This window comes from Malus domestica, chromosome 04 (genome assembly GCF_042453785.1).
Source record: "Malus domestica chromosome 04, GDT2T_hap1".
NCBI lineage: Eukaryota > Viridiplantae > Streptophyta > Magnoliopsida > Rosales > Rosaceae > Malus > Malus domestica.
Window position 1 is genome coordinate 28,900,159 of NC_091664.1, and position 18,829 is coordinate 28,918,987.

General features: G+C 38.2%; 4 protein-coding genes across 7 annotated transcripts; 2 read left to right on the forward strand and 2 right to left on the reverse strand.

The window, feature by feature from the left end:
• Positions 1–2,239: 2,239 nt before the first annotated feature.
• Positions 2,240–5,764, reverse strand: LOC103408556 (uncharacterized). The gene is made up of 10 exons (XM_008347397.4): positions 5,523–5,764; positions 5,282–5,351; positions 4,860–4,988; positions 4,706–4,769; positions 4,537–4,624; positions 4,241–4,325; positions 3,765–3,821; positions 3,346–3,459; positions 3,154–3,233; positions 2,240–2,940 (listed from the first exon to the last, which is right to left on the reverse strand). The coding sequence occupies exons 1-10, from the start codon at positions 5,633–5,635 to the stop codon at positions 2,544–2,546; spliced, it is 1,197 nt and encodes a 398-aa protein (XP_008345619.3). The 5' UTR covers positions 5,636–5,764; the 3' UTR covers positions 2,240–2,543.
• A 1,278-nt stretch (positions 5,765–7,042) lies between these two features.
• On the forward strand, positions 7,043–10,476 carry LOC103408558 (GDSL esterase/lipase At1g54790-like). 4 transcript variants are annotated; one of them, XM_029101467.2, is made up of 6 exons: positions 7,055–7,328; positions 7,767–7,781; positions 8,874–9,113; positions 9,252–9,619; positions 9,705–9,975; positions 10,087–10,476. In XM_029101467.2, the coding sequence occupies exons 1-6, from the start codon at positions 7,085–7,087 to the stop codon at positions 10,353–10,355; spliced, it is 1,407 nt and encodes a 468-aa protein (XP_028957300.2). In that variant the 5' UTR covers positions 7,055–7,084; the 3' UTR covers positions 10,356–10,476. The 4 variants fall into 4 exon arrangements, with proteins under 4 accessions (XP_008345621.3, XP_028957300.2, XP_008345622.3 ...); XM_008347399.4 differs by lacking the exons at positions 7,767–7,781; positions 8,874–9,113 and having other exon boundaries at positions 7,043–7,328; XM_008347400.4 differs by lacking the exons at positions 7,055–7,328; positions 7,767–7,781 and having other exon boundaries at positions 8,650–9,113.
• A 109-nt stretch (positions 10,477–10,585) lies between these two features.
• On the reverse strand, positions 10,586–12,701 carry LOC103433981 (UPF0603 protein At1g54780, chloroplastic-like). Its single transcript, XM_017331730.3, has 3 exons — positions 12,064–12,701; positions 11,640–11,832; positions 10,586–11,015 (listed from the first exon to the last, which is right to left on the reverse strand). The coding sequence occupies exons 1-3, from the start codon at positions 12,496–12,498 to the stop codon at positions 10,768–10,770; spliced, it is 876 nt and encodes a 291-aa protein (XP_017187219.1). The 5' UTR covers positions 12,499–12,701; the 3' UTR covers positions 10,586–10,767.
• Positions 12,702–13,321: 620 nt separating this feature from the next.
• On the forward strand, positions 13,322–16,703 carry LOC103433980 (uncharacterized). Its single transcript, XM_029101468.2, has 7 exons — positions 13,322–13,726; positions 14,162–14,241; positions 14,468–14,528; positions 15,490–15,547; positions 15,767–15,824; positions 16,085–16,157; positions 16,291–16,703. Exons 1-7 carry the CDS (start codon positions 13,400–13,402, stop codon positions 16,381–16,383), a joined length of 750 nt encoding a protein of 249 aa, XP_028957301.2. The 5' UTR covers positions 13,322–13,399; the 3' UTR covers positions 16,384–16,703.
• Positions 16,704–18,829: the final 2,126 nt, after the last annotated feature.

Consider the following 18,829-nt stretch of genomic DNA (forward strand, 5'->3'; position numbering starts at 1 on the left):
TGATTTATAATATGTTTTACGGATTTTCATACTTATGATTTATTTAAATTGCTTTTACAGAATAATTATGATTTATCAGATTTATGTATAACTAAAGGTTAAGAATCATTGGATTTTCGTTTATGAAATTCTATGGATTCACGTATATGTTTATTATGGATTTATGATTATGGTTTGTCATGGATTTATGAGATAAGGTTTGAACTTTTGAGCACTGATGTTTGATACAAGATTTTAAGATATGTTTTGGTACTTACCTAGTGGGTTATTATACGGCACATCCACACACCACGGGTATAGATGTCTATGGCCATAAGACACAGATGATGGATGAGTGAGATATGATATATTATATACCCTCAGTTTCATTGCCGAAAGCAGTGTCGGTGTGGATATATGCTATTTTATACAGCTTCACCTTCGGGTGATGGACAAGTACTGCCTTCGGGTGACTATGATACCTCTAGTTGAGTGCATCGTGGATATGATTTACAGATGTTTTATGAATGTTTTTCATGGCATGGTATGATTTTTTATAAAAACTACTATGTAGTATTATATATGTGTTTTCAAAATAGGGGGTTACTATGTTCATAAAGAAAATGGTTTTTTTTTTATTTTTATTATTAGTACTATTATTATAAACTTTGGTCCACTCATTTTTTCTGTTTTTGCGCTCCCTCAGAAGTTAGGATCAAGGTACATGATCCCGGCGTAAGAGCACTTCTGCTTAGGCATCTCCGAGTCTTCTCAGTGTATGACTCATTCCTTTATTCGTACCTTATATTATAATTCTTTCACATTATTCTTAAGTAGTTGTATGCTCTGAACATGATTCTGCTTTGGTTTAATTTTACATATTTTATCGGTATGCATGTTAAAAATGGCTTCGTCACCCTCAGGTGTCGGTCATCACGTGCCCATCCTGGTATTTGGAGAATATCAGGGTTGGGGCATGTCAAAAGAAATTAATATAGAACAATAATGTAGTCCTAGTATGAGCAAACACCAAACTGGTGACAACACTGTTTTCCTTATCCTATTTCTTAGTCCGACACTGCACCAAACGCTTCACTAAACTAGTCCAACTTAGTCTAGTATAAGCCGGTCCAGCTTAGCTCCTGAAATTAGTCCAATCCGAGACAGTCCGGTGCAACAAACGCTCCCTATAAGTTCTTCTCTTGTATTTAAGAGGAGTTCTTGGGTCTAAACATCCATACCATGATTGTTGGGCCGAAACACTTATCGTGTGGGGTCAGAATGTGCGACTACCAAACTACGTGTTCATGGGGCCACATTAGCAAAACAAGAGCTGATTGTATTTTGTCAGCACTTGGTCCACCTCGTGGTCCCACCCCACTTGCCACTTACGGACGGCCGCATGGAATAGTTGCTACTAGGTGAGATTTGTCGTGTCTTGGGCGTATAGGTGAGACGATAGCGTCACACGCACCCAAGAAATTCTCCCAAATTTGTGTGCCACTTGAACAAGAAAAAAAACCCTACAACCTTTAAAAGTACCTTACGGGCCCGTTTGTTTGGCTTCACTAAGTTTCATTGGACTAGACTGGATTAGCTTTTAGTGTAGTCCAGCGTTTGTTGTGATGAGGGAGTAATATTAATGAGATTAGCTGGGACTCGCCCAGACTAACGGCATCGCTAGCAATTCTTAGCGAGAGTCCCCGAAAACCACAGGACTAGCTAAGGCCTACTTCGTCCTACTCCCGTTGCTCTGCTAGCGTTCTCTCTGCAACCCTAGCTTCATCTTCTTTGCGACCACAACTTCATCTTCTCTGCAACCATAACGTCCTCTCTTTGCACACATCTGCACATCTTCGCAAATCCGCTCGAATCACAAAACCTAGATTCGCTAAGATTGCAAAACCCATATTTGAATCGCAAAACCCAGACACGAATTGCAAATCCCATATTCGAATTGCAAACCCAGATTCGAATTGCAAAACCAAGTTCGTTTGAATCTTTGCAAAACCCAGATTTGATAAGAAAATTTTGTGGCCTCAAATCCAAAAGGAAATAACCAAAACCCAAGGGTGCTCTGCATACCAAATTCTTTCTGCAACTTTCGAGAGAGAGATGGAGATTCTAGATAGGGAAATTAGGGCACAATTTTTTTTTTGGATCCATTTGGTGCACAATTATATATGTACAGAGTTCATTTGTTTTCGGGAGAAGGAATGCAGTTGACTAGAAAAAAGAGAAAGAAAAAGAAAAGAAAAAAGAAAAAAGAGAATTATTTTTTATTATTTTGGTTATTAGTCCGACACTGCACCAAACGTTTCCCTAAGTTAGTCCAACTTAGTCTAGTCTAAGCTGGACCTAAGTTAGTCCAACTTAGTCTAGTCTAAGCCAGTCCAGCTTAGCCCCTGCAGCTAGTCCAGTCCAAGACAGTCCGGTACAACAAACGCACCCTACAAGTTTAACAAATCTTACAACTTTTACAACAAAAATCTTCAAATCGCGGGAACATGCCGTACATTTGTAGCCGTTGAGCAACAATGTGCCTAACTAGAAGTTCAAATAGCCTATTTACATGAGATGGCAAACAGCCGAACAGCGGTTCGATCATATGACTGCATGTACGGAAGCAAATTCGAAGGCCGAAGTGTTTCGGTTACGTCTTTGATGATAAGGTTAGCCGAGTCCAACAAAGCACAAAATTTATCGAATGTGTCAATAGTGCGGATGACAGTAGCGATAAAAGCCATCGAACCTTTCTTTGATCCAGCATTTGTGGCACTGTTATCTGTTCTTTTGGCTAGGAAAGCATCAAATTTATCGCCATTGCCATTCCCTTGACAATATCCATTGACGCTACCATCAGCACCTTTACTTTCCAATTTCATCTGGTTTAGAAGTAAAGCAAGTATTCGAACAAGATGAGGGAGGCATATGGGATCATAAATTACGTCTGCACCCAAACTGTTGAATGAGAAATAAGGAAATTACTCAAATTAGCATAGCTTTCTAGCAAAATAACTAAACAAAACTGCAGCATCCCGAAATAATCTAACTTTATCACATATCACTATCTCAAAACTTTGATTAACGTAGCAAGGAATTAAAGTAGTCTAAATTTTGATAGGGGTAAGCGTTGGTAGTTGAAGTCTGCAGTCTCATGAAAGAAATACTCACATTATGTCTGGCTTGAGGTTCTGAAGCTCACTCTCTGAGACAGACTCCCAAGGTAGATGAAGGCATTTTACGGTTTTTACCTGAGTTTGTTAAGATTATTATAATTTAATGGTATTACAAGTCGAGCAATTTTCATTCCCCGTCAATTCCATTCATTTACCAACTAGAGTGAAATCATGGTAAGTGACTCACCATATACGGATCTTCGGTAGTTTCTGACATATTAGTTTCAACGCTAATGTGGTTCAATTCCAGATTGACCATCATGTTTGCTAAAGTTGACAGGTCACCATCACTTAGGATCACCTATATCCAACACAAACTTTCCTCAGCTGAATACCGACGCCATTTGCCTTATTATAATTAGTGATACATGTGTCTGTTGGTAGGTATGTGTTTAATATTAAAAGACTGAAAATATCATGTTAAATCACCCTCGGTCCTAATTGAATCCACAATGTCACCGACAATAATGTATCACTTTAAAATAATTCATGTGTGCGGTGAAAGAACAGAAATTCTCCTAGACCTTTTGCTGATTATTCATGAAAAATCTAATGGTACTATAAAAGGAGAATGCTTTCCTCTTCTTTCAAATTTGGATAACATACCTTCGATGCCTTGACATGGGCAAGGCAGATACCAACCAAACCAACACCCGAGCCAACCTATTCACAGTAAACAATATAATCATGTAACATGCACGTAGGCCATCATAGCAAATATACTACAACAAAATCCATGAATAAAAGTGCACGGAAAGAACAAGAAATGTGCTTTAAAAAAGAAACAAAAGGTAATAACTAGCTTAGCAAGAATACTTTTCCCACAAAACATAATTTAGCTGATTATTTCAGACATCAGTTGAACAGGCAACAGCAAAGCCAGCCAGCTCTTGGATTATCATGGCTCCCTTCATGTAACGAATAATCTGTTTGTGCAACTCGATGAGATGGTCGTACCCAGTGCACAAGGCTCCCGCTTTACGCAGGGTCTGGGAGAGGTGAATGTCGGCTAGCCTTACCCCCATTTATGGAGAGGCCATTTATGCAACTCGATGAGATGAATGCTAGAAAATTGAACTTACCTCAAAGCACGACTTATTAGTAAATAAGTCGGGAAACGAAAGTATACACTCTGATAAATAAAGACTTGACGGCCAAACTGAACACCTGCATTAAAACTAGCCAATAATAATTAACCCTTTGTAATAACAAAATGAAGTGATTATTATGAACTAGTACAAACCAATTAAAACATGTAAAATGCTAAAACTTGTCAAATTCTTGTATACTGTGCACGTAGAAAACGTAACACAGAAAATAAGGTACTGCATATCAACTAGAAGATAAAAGTCTAAAAGATATCAACGATTAAGCATACCCGGTATCTCCTTCAAGCATGTTGAGTGAACAGTGCAGGGGAACCATCAGCTTCCGCGACTCAGGACAACTTGTAAGTTCCAAACAACCTAGAGGTACAAAGTCATTGAATCAACATGCTAATCAAGAATGACAAACTCCATAATAAACCAACATCACATGAATTATACCATCGGGAAACAGAAACGAAATGGATTTGAAGACCCTTGCATTGTCTCTTTCAAGATCACTGTCCTAATGAACAAAACAGCTTGTTAATTCCACTTGAAAACAAGCGAATAACGTAAATGCACAGCTTCTTCAAACATTGCACATCAGCTATACCTTCAAGGAAGTCATGAAATGGGCGTAATGCTCGTATAGCTCATCCAACACATCTCCGCAGTTCAACTCAACTTCGGCAATAAGCTTCTTCAGAAATTTCTTCAGGTACGGTGCGTGTAATTTCCCAGCCTGCGTTGAGCATTCAACTGAGCCAAAATTTACACTTAAGAAATTCGAAAAGTAAGATTTCCAACATAGGAATTCGATTCCACCCAAAACAAACACGCCACACCCAATCGGACACGCCACAAACACGCCACAAATGATAGAACTTCCACACTGAATTGCTTCACTAGTACTAAAACAATCAACTAAAAGAACAAAAATCGATTCTTTTCCCCCAAATTTCTCAGCAATCAAAGTATAACAATTCAAATATGTAATTACAAACTATGCAATAAGTAGAGGGCATAGAAAATTACATTTTTACCCATGCAATGATCCCAAATGAACCTCTGCACTCTCTCAGTAACCCGCCCTCCGCCGCATTCCCTGCAAAATTCACAAATACAAGGTATTCAGAAACAAGAAGAAGAAGGTGCTAGCTTGCGCCACCATACGCTAAAGTGCACCGAATAGCGCGTAAAGCTCAAAAATTGGTGCAATCGGTGCTCTTAAGTCTGGATAGTAAGGCGTTGTGTTAACGTGCGCCGGGGGAGTTACCGGGCCAAGGCGATGAGGGAGTCGGTGGGCTCCATGGCGAGGAAAGCTGAGAGCAAGTGGAGACACGGAGGGGTTGAAGGATGGAGGAGGTCGTGCTCCGCCGTGGCCGTCATTTTACGGTTGGAGATTCTAGGGTTTTAGGAATGTCCGTTGGGCTGCGGAATCAACTACCCGCCATGGAAGCACAGGTTTTAATTACAAGCAAAACAGAGTAAAACGACATCGTTTATCCCACCCCAACCAAAGGTGGTTTGGTCCGGTTCAGTTTTATTCAAACTCTTATAACTGAAAACATTAACCTGTATTCGGTTCGGTCTGGTCAATTTGACTCGGTTCGGTCTGATCAATTCAACTCGGTCCTATCATCACTACTCACAAATCTTTACTTAACACTAACACGAATTCATTAACGAACACAAATAAAGCAACAAGAAGATAATTATAGAAAGAAAACAATGAGGAGACTAGCATTTTCATATTATATTCAACATAAAATTGAATTACAATTTAATGAGAAATTTTTTGATAAAAGCGTCACCTGGTTAAACATGTAAGATTAACTATTAAAAATTAACTATTAAAAATTGCCAGGTCGACACACGTTAAGCCAAATGCATGAACATTTGTGGAAAAAAAAAAGAGTGAGGTCAAGATGGGCATCAACAATCTATTTTTACAGGGCAACATTATCACTCTAGTTTACAAAGATGGGCATTAATTTTTAGGGTGGTGGTATCCATATTCCTATTTTTACCTCTTTACAAACTTTTTTCAATTTTCAAAATCAGATTGAATGAATTAAAAAAGATTAGTGGACAAAAAGTACAAGGTTGGGCGGTAGATAAAAAAGAATATGTAAATAGCACTATCCAATTGTTAATGCAAGAGAGCGGACACATTGTATTGAGCTTTCGGAAGAACACATCTTTAGATGTTTGGTCTAATGGGACTTGGAAACAAAATCTTAGATGAATCACAAAGAAAGGAAAAAATAAGCATGTGGTCCAATATCTTAGTAGATATGGTGTTATTTCTACCCATTATCCTAGGTTCGAAATTTCCCTCTCTTAAATTATTGTAATAGTTTCGAACTCTCTCTAGGATAAAACAAAAAAAAAAGTTTTTTTAGACGTTTTCAAAAATACAAGTTTTGAGCCCTTGCTTGCTATAAGGTCCTCATGTAGTTCTTGCTTCAAGTAGTAAAGAATCCCATCTGGTTCTTCAAAATTCCAAATACACCCTTAGAAGCCTTCTTATTACGGGGACTAATTAGCCACATATAGCTGTGTCCGTACATTTAGATGTGGCTAATTGGAATGCATGAAGGGCAGAATCGTAATTGAACAATTAAACTTTGCTTTTTTGGCAATATTTGCATTTCCGAAACTCAAAGGAAACACCTTTTTTGGGCAAGAAAAAGGAAAACTTTGCTTTCCACCAAAAATTAGGAAAGAAAACTTCGGGTACATTACCCAAAACAACCCTATAAATTCACACTCACATGCACAATGCTTCAATCACATTGCAGCTTCTCTGTCCTAAGCTTTCATATTTCAACATCCATGGCTGCCAAGAACTACATTATTCTCAGAATGTTCGCCTTGCTGGCAACTGCTTTACCGGCTGCCAGTTCGATAAAGTTCAGCTATCCGGCGGTTTTCAACTTCGGGGATTCAAACTCCGACACCGGGGAGCTTGGTGCTGGGCTTGGTTTCAACCTTCCGCTGCCTTATGGACAGACCTACTTCAATCCTCCGTCATCATCGGGGAGGGCTTCCGATGGCCGTCTGATCGTAGATTTTCTGAGTAAGTTTCTGGGCTTATTACTCACATGCACTACTTGCGGGTGATGACAAACTTCTATGTATCTCGTGCATGCATTATAATATTATATTGAAAATATGACTTTAACCTTTTAAATTCAATTTTCTCCGCATAAAACTACACAAGTTTTCTACTCTAATTTTATATTTGTAGGAGAATTATTTTCAAATTATGAACATACACATATCTATAGTGATGATATTACATTATCATCTTATTTGTAAGTATTATTAGAACTAAGCTTATTTGTCTGGGAGAGAAAAAAATATGTTTGCGAAAGTGGATTTAAATTACTAAATAAGCTTTAAATTATTTTTAGCTTTAAGTTTAAAAATTTTTCAGTCAGTGTAGATTATTTTTTTAAATTTATTATTATTAAAGGAAGGGGTCAAAATTATTACCATAATTAAGAAAGAAGAGTTTCGAACCCAAGAGACGCCTAGGTAAAAACCCAAAATCTTATCCATTAAGATAGTAGACCACATGCAACTTCCAATTTTATCAGATGCCCCTAAGGGACTCGTTAGTATAGATTATGAACATAGGTGTATTTGTCTAAATTATACATGCACATATATTACATGGAAACATAATTTGTACGCATTTTTTCTTCGCTTGCACACTTATGTTTATTTCTTTTTTTATTCTTTTAAATTTATTTAATTCAACGATCATGAATAATTATAGATGTGTAAGGAAAGTAAAAGAGTGTGTAAATTAAAAATCATTTTCATATTACGTTTCGTTTAATGTGTTAATTAACCTTCTCCAATAAAATATTCAATTTAAAATTCAGATAATTACACGAGGAATGCCAATAGTCAAATCAAACTTTTTAAGCTTTCACTATGCTCATAAACTTGGCCCCATACGACACATGATGCATCACTGTGTTTTGGTGGTTGGTACTTAATTAACACGTCCGTGAACATCAAGTCTCTTCATCCATGGCTACCAAAACTTCGACCCTCCAAATTTTCACCTTATTTTCCATTTTTCTACCTTCTTCAAACTCAACCAAGTTCTACTACCCCACCACTTTCAACTTCGGCGATTCAAACTCCGACACAGCGTGCTTGCTGCCGGCTGATTTCCAGCTCCCACCACCATATGGACAGTCTTTCTTCAAAACTCCATCTGGGAGGTTTTGTCATGGCCGTCCGTCATAGATTTTCTCAGTAAATTTCTCACAACTCACTTTTGCAATGTTTTTACTTTACCCCACAACGGTTTATCCCATTTTCACATTTTTATATTACACATGTAAACGTTTATAGGTATTGTTCCAAAACATAAGTCAGTTGGTTAAGACAGTACACTCATCTCTTGCATGTCAGTTCGAATCCTCATTCCCATAAATTTAATATCACTTTTGTCTTGGCCCTTTGGCTTTCCACATGTGAAAGCAGACCACCAACTTACACTTGAGCCCCACAACAGCTCACCAAACAAAAACGTATGGTCAAAAACGTATCGTCAAAGGCTTCATTAAGTGAAAGCAACAGCCTAAGAAGTAACCTGTTGCATTTTCCATGGCTGCCAAAGCCTGCGTCATTCAAATTCTCACATTGATTTCCATCTCCTTACCTCTTTCCAAATCCATCCACTTCAACCACCCTGCCGTTTTCAACTTTGGCGATTCGAATTCCGACACTGGCAATCTTGTTTCCGCCGGCATTGAGAGCATTCTTCCTCCTTATGGACAATCTTATTTCAAAACCCCATCTGGGAGATACTCCGATGGCCGCCTCATCGTTGATTTTCTTTGTAACTTTTCAATTTTGTTCCCTCCTAGCTTTGTTCTACCGCATTTAATTCATACATATATTTCTAAGTCTATGGTCTTAGCACTTGTACATTTTTGTGATGAACGTGTCCTTATGTTTTGTGTATAACGTTTTGCAGTGAATGCAATGCAGCTTCCATTTCTCAATGCCTATCTGGATTCCGTTGGCCTGCCAATATTCAAAAAGGGTTGCAACTTTGCCGCGGCAGGGTCAACTATACTTCCAGCAACTGCAACATCCATCAGCCCGTTTTCTTTCGGGGTCCAGGTCTCCCAGTTTTTTAGATTCAAAGCCAAGGTTCTTGAATTGCTAGCTAGAGGTAGGAGCTTTCCCAAGTATCTGCCCGCGGAAGTTTTTTTCGCGAAGGGGCTCTACATGTTCGATATAGGCCAGAATGATCTCGCTGGTGCATTTTATTCGAAATCATTGGATCAGATTCTCGCTTCCATTCCAATGATTTTGACAGAATTCGAAACAGGAATAAAGGTCAGTACATCATCACAACAAGGATGATCAATAATTTGAATTGAAGGATGACATCCACCTAACATTCATTGTTTTTTTTTTTCAGAGATTATATGACCAAGGAGGTAGGAACTTTTGGATACACAACACGGGTCCTCTCGGGTGCTTGACGCAGAATGTTGCCAAGTTTGGAACTGATCCATCGAAGCTTGACGAACAAGGATGCGTCAGCGACCACAACCAAGCTGCTAAACTCTTTAACCTGCAGCTTCATGCCCTCACCAAAAAGTTGCAAGGCCAGTACTCGGATGCAAGTGTCATTTATGTTGATATCTTTTCGATCAAATCTGAGCTCATATCAAATTATTCGAAAAATGGTTTGTACATCTGAGGACCTTAAAATTCTTCATTGTGAATTATACCGAATATGCGTAGTTACTTTCTGTTTTAATCGTCTCATATCTGATTTTTATCAATTGTATCTGCAGGATTTGAACAACCTATTATGGCTTGCTGCGGGTATGGAGGTCCACCGTTGAACTATGACAGTCAGATAACCTGTGGACAAACGAAGACCTTGAACGGAACAACTGTCACAGCAAAAGGATGCACCGATAGTTCTGATTACATTAGTTGGGATGGAATTCATTACACCGAAGCTGCGAACCAGTTTGTTTCGTCAAAGATACTCACTGGAAAGTATTCTGATCCGCCCTTCGCGGACAAAATGCCTTTCCTTTTGAAGCTCAAGTTCTGAAGCCCCAACATGTTTTATTTACATATTTTAACATTAGTCTGGTATTTGTAAGGCTAAGTCTTTAATGTAGCAGTAAACCTTAAGTTCTCACAAATTTATACAGAAATTCCGTTTCAAAGTCCGGCACTGGATGCATATTTCTCATATAAAAATTCATCTGCATAAGCGGGTATACACCGTTGTATCATACGCAAGCAGACAGGTTGTGGCCGAAAATGAAAGCATTCGCGTGTAATCAACTCAGTTCAATTATATTTTTACAAATATCAACAAGAACCATGTTCCTCTCTGATTTCAAGTCTCTCATCAACCATTTTAATATGATCGATTTGTACAACTGCATGTTATACATGTTTTCGAAATTTATGGGAAATAATGGAAGACGAATCTAACTGATGAACAAGTTCCACTCTTATTTCCTTGAGACATAAGCATAGTATTGTGCCATAGGGACAACAAAGGCAATCACCAGCAATCCTCCAACTACAAGAGTGAACTGCCCACGTTTCTCTTCTGTCTCCTCCTTGGTTTTGAAGTTGGATTCCCGTTTGTTTTCGTTAACTTTGGGTCCGCCAGGATCTGGAAGTCCGTTAATCGCAGCAACTAGCCGTTTGGCACTGCTGAAAATGGCTTCATTGTACTTTTCTTCTGTTGCCAAGACTGCAGTCAACACATCCAATAATCTCATCAACTTAGCTGAAAAATTCTTACAAACTAAAACTATGGCGTATCATGTATGGAACTATCGGACATGTCACATGTGGTCCTTCACCAAACAATTTGCAAAGGCTCGCTGTGCGCGTGGCGCCCTTTAATTTGCAGGAACTATTCACTTCAACAGTCTTCTATGATTACACGAGTTCCAAACTACAAACGAGAATTCTAACTAGATCCTACTTCCTGTGTTGTAACAGAGAACATCTAACATTTTTAACTTAAAGAGGAGCTCCGAGTTAAAACTTCTGTTTCGTTGGATCGTGTATACTAAGCTACCCGAGTATCCGCATCCTCTGAGCTAAAAATTTATGCCAGATGAATTGAAATTGTTGTAATACTTGTGTGCTTCGAGTTTTGGTTTAATGCATTACCTTTCTCTACTCGGTACTCATATTACATTTCTCTGCTTTCCGCCACCCGACATTTCAATTGAAGAAAACTAGTTCAACTCTCAGTTACATATTATATATGATCTGAATCACGCTCAGAAACTACGACTTGACACGAAATATTAGTATCGTAAAAGAACCGTTGCTTGAAGTAAGAAAAGTAAAGACATATAGTTACCAGGAAGGTTTTCGGACACAGTTGCATCAAGGATATTTTCTCCAACAGCTTGAACAAACGCAGGACCACCTGTGACCGCACCTTCTTTTTGGCTGGTGACGAGCACAACAATGCCCTTATTGTTGCCTTCTTCAACAGAAGGGTACCATTTTTCCAAAACTTGGTCAGCATACTCAAATGCATCAGCTTTGCTCTGCAACCAAATCGTAAAAAATTATAGTGTCCGTTAATGTATGACATACTTTTGAATTTAACGGTTGGATGTGCGGTGAAATACTCTAAGGGATTTAACAGGTGAATGTGAGTCACTTAAAATACAATGTATATGAAGTTAAAAACTCAAGAGTGTATCCCAAAAAGGTCAAAATTCACAAAACTCAAAACAAACATAGTAACAAACCTTAGAAGACAGAAACAAACTTACAGTGAGCTTTCTAACAGTGACGAAATTGATCCGGAAGTTCTTTTTGTACTCCAATTCCTGCATCAAATTCTTTATGTCCGCTTTGGTCACGCGGCTAAGCACGCCGGCATCATCAAAAACATAGGACTCTTTTGGGGGTCCTTCATTGAGCACATCAAACTCAGATGCTAGTGCATTGCCATCAGGCAAAACTGGGCAGAAGTTCAGTGCCAAAGAAAGTGCAAGAGCAGCTAGTCCTTGCTGAGCATAAGAAACCCAATTTGTGGGTGTTGGGAGAGATGTTTTTGGTGATTGAACTGAGTGATTTTTGAGGCTTGAAGTGATGAGGAGAGGCTTGGGATTGGGTTGGAGGGAGGGGGGCAAAAGGGTCTTGAAAGAAGAAGGTTTTGGGTTGAAGAAAGGAGAGAGTGAGGGAGAAGAAAGAATGGTTTCCATTGGGGAGAGAGAGAGAGAGAGCAAGGAATTTAGGAATGGTGAACCATGAGAGGAGAGAGAGGAGGTTTTGATTTTCTACATGTTTTGGTGTTATTTTTGGGTGGTTTGGATTTGTTTTTGTTTTTGTTTTTGTTTTTGGATTGGTTGGCTGAACTTGAATGTGGATAACATGGAAGCTCTCTGTTGGTTTCAAAAGTGGCTTCTTATACACATCAATTGTTTGGTTGATATAGTTGAATCTTGATAGCAAGGGTAATAATGGAATTTACACATAAAATGACCCAAATTGTAACTTGGTGGGATTCAAATCCTCTACACCGAGTCAGAATATGATTGACTTAAAATTGTAAATTTATTGGCTTAAACAGTAGATGTTATGAGTCAATTTATTGGGTAAATCAGTCATACCACATTATCATATCATATGTTATATCAAGACATGTTAATACAATGCATAAAACGCTTAATTTACAAAATGTACAATACCATTGAATATTTAAATGTCAAATTTTAAATGGTGAACTCCAAACCGACTATTAGGGCATTGTTATTCACATTGTTATTCACACATACTCCTTATCAAAACGATGAATTTTATTAGATTAGGTGTTAGATTAGCCATATACGGAGTTCGAATGCCGTCGTGTAAGGGTTCAACATTTTTTTACCACTGTAGTAAAGAGTCACTTACAGGATCAACTTAGTTCAAGTGACCAATTCAGTGGCAAAAGTCTTGATCTTTTGGCACAATATAAGTTCAAATGACCAAACTACCCTTTTCCATTATCCAAATCCCTAAAGCCAACTTTCCCAATCCAGACATACAAAAACCCCCAAATCCTGTCCCCACATTATCTCCCTCCAAATTTTCAACAGCCATGAATGCCATCCTCATTCTCTCATGGCCATTCTTCTTCTCTCCCTCTCTCCCCACCCACCAAATCCTCCCCAAAACCCTAATCCCACCACCCCAAAACCCACAATCTCTCTCCCCACCAGCACTCCCGCCTCCTCCAAAAGAAACTTGATCCTCAAGACAACCTCCCTCTTCCTCATTTCTCTGACCCCTCATCAATACCCAGTTGCCCATTCTTCACCACAAGCTCCACCGCCGCCTCCAAGACCCGCCCTTTCCGGCATCTCCAACACGAAAAACTGGTTCCAGTTCTTCGGCGATGGGTTCGCCATTAGGGTCCCTCCCCAGTTTCAGGACGTTCAAGAGCCTGAGGTAACATTACATTCAACAACTTTGAAGATTTTGTATTTTCTAAATTCCTAAGTTTCTCAAAAATTATAGTTACATTCAACATGTTTTTGGTACCCTGAAAGGTTCGAACTTGCATATGTTCCACTTATTAGGCTTACTTCTGGATTAGAGAGATAATGTTAGGCTTAAGGGGAAGCTTCATTCTCTGGATTATATCAAAGGGTTTATGATAAGTAAAGTTACTGCCTTTTCTGGGCAGTTCTCGGATTGCATTTTTTCGTAAAGTTACTTGATTTTTTTATCCTGACATCAGAAATTTCAGATACAGATACTTCAGAGTTCATTTTTTTTGTTTCTTCAAGTTGATTGCTGTACCAGTAAATTAGGATTTGGTAAATGTAATCTCGAAATGTTCACAATTTCCTAACTGGATGCGGCATTGTGTTTAAACTCTAGGATTACAACTCGGGATTGTCCCTTTATGGAGATAAGGTAAAGCCCAAGACCTTTGCTGCGCGTTTTGCATCTGCTGATGGGTATGCCATTTGTACAAGTTCCCTTCTCTTCAAAGATTTTGTTAACTTGTTTGTCTCAGTTTTGTCTAAATTTACACATTTAAAGCTTTTTTCTTTGCACAAAGCAAAACCAACAATGTAGAACAGTTCTTTGATAAATAGTTTTTGTTATTGGGCCATGCTTTCCAGGAATTTGTATCAGTTTCAATATTTATTATGTTTTTCTTCTTGTTATTGGTTGATGCAGATATGAGGTTGTGAGTGTTGTTATTCGCCCATCCAATTCACTCAAGATCACCTTTTTAGAGGTTGGTAGTGACAGTCACTGATTTTTCTTTATAGAACTTGTCCTGTACCGATTTACTCCAAGGTTCTAATAGGCACTAGTTGGGCAGCGGGTAGGGGCCTAGTGCCTAGGCATCTAGGCGGGGTAGGCGGACGCCTAGGTAGGTGTAGGCACCCTTTTCTTATTTTTTAAACGCCTAGGGATTTATTGTGGCTGTGGCCATCCACCTAGCACCTAGGCGGGGCCTTTTAGAACACTGATTTACTCTATGGCTATATTACTAGAGCATGTCTGTGCACACGCATGAATTAACAATAGTACTTCATTAATTTGATGAATGTTGTGCCTTTTTCTTATTCTCTCCCTCTCTCTCTCTCGTTAATTTTTTTGGTTTGTAGCCACTGTGTTTAATTGTTTATTGAGGCGGTATCTGGCCAAACTGAATGTTTTATGGACATAAGGGTAGTGTTATTTTTGCATAGGCATACTGATATATTTTTCTGGTGTTATTTGTGTGAGGAGATGGCTGGTGGTGTGGAACTTTTACAGTTATATATACATACTATAGCTGTTTATCTCCTCTTAGGTTGGTTTTGGACTGGAGTTTGTCATCCAAATCTTCTCATTGCATGTATGGTTTCAGTTGATGGTTTTCGTTTTAGAATTGGATCTCTCTCTCGGACTTCCTCTTCAGCTCATGTAACATGGGTGGTCATCAGGAATGTTCTTTCAAAAACCTCACCTTTCATTACTTGTCGACCCTTCAGATATTTTTGGCTTTTTAAGTTATAAACCTTGCGATATGTATAGATATCTTAGAGCAAAGTCACCATCTTATTCATGGCTGATCCAGTTTTAGAAGCATAACATCTTCCTATATCGTCATGAATCCACATTAGGCGATTCCATTATCTACTCTTTCTAAATTGCTTGATAAATGCTAATGTAAGACAACTTTATCTGATACATGCTAACTTGGACAGGCCAAAGACATAACAGATTTAGGTTCCTTGAAGGAGGCGGCTAAAATCTTCATTCCAGGTACATTGTAGCATGGCTTCTGTCTTCTCAGCCTCTGATTTGGTAAACCAAAAAAATTGGGTTTAAAACTTTAGTTATACATAAGCGTTGATCGAGATTTACATTCTGCTTGTTCTAAATTCTAGCATACGGGAATGTGTATAAACATATAGTTTGCTTCTCTCCTTATCCTCCTTCAGCTATGTCTTGTATTGATTCCTAATCACTCTGCAATTGCAGTTGGATCAACTGTATACTCTGCCCGAGCTATAAGGATAAAGGAAGAAGAAGGTTTTAGGTAAGCTCGATTTTGCTTTCTTTTCTCTCTCAAGAAAGAAGTCATGCCTGCCATGCTATCGCGTATTCTTCATTCCCTATGCTTAACTGAATATAATGAATTTTGTCTGTGAGTACACTACTTGGAAAGGTTCTAAGCTCCGCTCCATTTGTAAGATATAGCCATTGGAACAACGTGTGCAACCATAGCTTCTTTTCGGATGTTTTTGCAAATGGTATTTGCAATATGTGTCTTGATATATGTTGTTCAACACGTTTCAGGACTTATTATTTCTACGAGTTTGGTGTGCAAGAACAGCATGCAGCGCTTGTAGCTGCTGTTAACGGTGGAAAGGTTTGTCAACACGTAGTTTCGAAACATTCAAACCCCTAACTTTGAACTTGAATACTACAATCTCATAGAATTGTTCGCGCAAAGGTTTCTATATCTTCGTCATGTTAACAGTTCTCCCCATTTTCTGTTACAGACATACATCGCTGGAGCAACTGCCCCGCAGTCTAAGTGGAACGATGATGGCGTGAAGCTTCGCTCAGCTGCTATCTCCATGACTGTTCTATAGTCGTTTATGAATGTCGAGTTTGAAAGGCGGTTTTCAGCTTAAATTTTTTGAAACGTATACGATTCAGAGTCACCTGGAGACGGTGTGGAAGCAGAATAGCTTGTATCAAAAACTTACAGTCGAGGGTCCTCGCATCATTGTTGAGATTTTACAAGGGCATTCCTTGTCGAAACTATGTTGACAGTTAGAGCTGTATGCAGTTCTTTCGAGTTCTTGTTCCACTCATTAGCTTGTCACTCTGATCATTACCGGTGATTAGCACCGTTTTAATTCGGGCTTTGTTAAACTAACGTAATTAAAAGTAAGCATTTTAGCCAAAATGATCTTTGAGATTGGCAGAACTCATCACTTTGGTCCCTGAGATTTAAAATCGATAGAACTGGTTCCTGATATTTAAAGTCGATAGAAGTGATCCTGAGTTTGTACAACATCCATCATTTTGGTCATTTCGTGAAAAATCTCTGTTAAATAAAGAAGAAAATGATAAAAATACCTTCAATTTTTGTTAAACCATTTTGGTCAATTGTTTATTAAAGTGGATGTCTTTTTAAAAAAAAATTGTCATTTTAATCCTTGTTTAACAGCGATTTTCAACGGCATGGCCGAAAACATTAACGGGGAACAAACTCAGGAAACAGTTCTATCAATTTCAAATCTTAAGATCATTTTAATTAAAAAATCTTTAAAATGTCAATATCCTCAGTTTTTGTGAGATTTCCAAAGAAATGACTAAAAACGTATCGGATCTGGCTGTTTTATTGGATGCTTCGGAAGGCAAGACATAGAGAGCAAGTTTCAAATGGAAAACGAGTACAATGCAGAAAACGAGTTGTCTGTTTCTTTATTCACATGGCACTCGGTACTCTTCAATTCAGCGGTTCGGTTTGACTGGTATGACACGACGTACTCGAAATTAACTAGCATTTAATAATTTTCGGTTTGATAACTTTTGAGGAGTACTACTATTAAAACCAAATCAAACCAAAAAATTGTTAATCGCTCTGCGTTTGGTTGGTTTAAACGTATTCCAATGTATAAAAAAAAGGTCAAACATTTCAAGAATTTAAATTTTTGAAATAACATCTCGTTTTAACAACCGATTTATTAGTTAAAATCTCACGTAAACATAAAGTTCAAACAAATCTCCTAATTGTCAATAGTCATTACAACTTATAAGTTGTAATACGTGTACAATAAAGACATTCACATAACGTATAACATGTTGACAACTTGACATGTGTAAAATTAATAAATAAATTTAAGTATTGAAAGATTTATGGTTGCTTCGGTTTGGGTTTGGTCGATTTCAAAAATCAACCAAACCAAAACAAATCGATTCGATTCTCAAATTGTTTGACTTTTTTCTTAGTCAAAATCAAACCAAACCGAACAAACAGTTCAGATCGCTCGGTTTGACGCCCACCCTACGTAGGCCATATCATATACCTTAACAAGTGTGATATATCCGCAAAAAATATATGGCTCTGTATTTACTTATCAAATAAGCCGTTCAAATCCAAATTTAAGATAGCGAATTTGATACCAAATTAGGCTGCTTATTGTGTGATTTTGTCGAACTCTACCTCTTCTTAGTGTAAAATATCGATGTACTAAAAAAAATCTAAATTAAAATCCTTAATTTGGATTCTATAATTCATTAAGTAAATATTGCCTGAGCCAATATGGTGGCCATGTTCGATCGAGAAGGTCATCAAGAAATGTTTATTAATTCTACTTAATTTGTAAAGCATCATCTTTTCTCAAATCAACAAATTATTGATCTAAGAAAATTTAAAAATTATTTAATTGGATTTTGACTTAATTAATACTAAGGAAATGACACGTGTGTGCATGTGTGCATGTGATTGGATTACCTTTAAAGGCAGAGTTCAATTAGATAGTCACTAGTCTCTCAAGTCTTAATCAACCATCATTAACTTGTCACGTTGTGATGATTAGTAAACATTATACCTATGCCAAAGTTAAACTTAAATATGTTTGATAACTATTTTATTTTTAGATTTTAGTTTCTATTTACGGAAAAATCTTGTTTTAATGTGTATATGAAGGAGAATTCATGCATGTAACCGCACCTTCCCGTTGATGCAAGCTCTTTAGAAAGATCAACTTGTTATTCTTAGAGTACCTTTAATCCGTTGAGCGACGACGCTTCCATTTGGCACCATTGGATCACTAAGGCCGACTTTTGTCCTACTCAATGGGTGGGTCGGGCCCCCACCACATCCCAGGCTCGGCTCCGCCGTAGCACGATATTGTCCGCTTTGGGCCCCGACCACGCCCTCACGGTTTTGTTTCTGGGAACTCACACGAGAACTTCCCAGTGGATCACCCATCATGGGATTTCTCTCGCGCGAACTCGCTTAACCTTGGAGTTCCGATGGAACCTGAAACCAGTGAGCTCCCAAAAAGCCTCGTGCTAGGTAGA

Coding starts and splice junctions, on each gene's coding strand:
- LOC103408556 (XM_008347397.4), bottom strand. CDS start 5,635: ATGACGGCCACGGCGGAGCACGACCTCCTCCATCCTTCAACCCCTCCG. Junction 4,625..4,705: donor TTCGTTTCTGTTTCCCGATG/GTATAATTCATG, acceptor TTGTACCTCTAG/GTTGTTTGGAACTTACAAGT. Junction 4,326..4,536: donor ATGCTTGAAGGAGATACCGG/GTATGCTTAATC, acceptor GTTTTAATGCAG/GTGTTCAGTTTGGCCGTCAA.
- LOC103408558 (XM_029101467.2), top strand. CDS start 7,085: ATGGCTGCCAAGAACTACATTATTCTCAGAATGTTCGCCTTGCTGGCA. Junction 9,620..9,704: donor AATTCGAAACAGGAATAAAG/GTCAGTACATCA, acceptor TTTTTTTTTCAG/AGATTATATGACCAAGGAGG. Junction 9,976..10,086: donor ATCAAATTATTCGAAAAATG/GTTTGTACATCT, acceptor TTGTATCTGCAG/GATTTGAACAACCTATTATG.
- LOC103433981 (XM_017331730.3), bottom strand. CDS start 12,498: ATGGAAACCATTCTTTCTTCTCCCTCACTCTCTCCTTTCTTCAACCCA. Junction 11,833..12,063: donor TCACTGTTAGAAAGCTCACT/GTAAGTTTGTTT, acceptor ATTTGGTTGCAG/AGCAAAGCTGATGCATTTGA. Junction 11,016..11,639: donor TGTGTCCGAAAACCTTCCTG/GTAACTATATGT, acceptor TGTTGACTGCAG/TCTTGGCAACAGAAGAAAAG.
- LOC103433980 (XM_029101468.2), top strand. CDS start 13,400: ATGGCCATTCTTCTTCTCTCCCTCTCTCCCCACCCACCAAATCCTCCC. Junction 14,529..15,489: donor TCAAGATCACCTTTTTAGAG/GTTGGTAGTGAC, acceptor TAACTTGGACAG/GCCAAAGACATAACAGATTT. Junction 15,548..15,766: donor GGCTAAAATCTTCATTCCAG/GTACATTGTAGC, acceptor CTGCAATTGCAG/TTGGATCAACTGTATACTCT.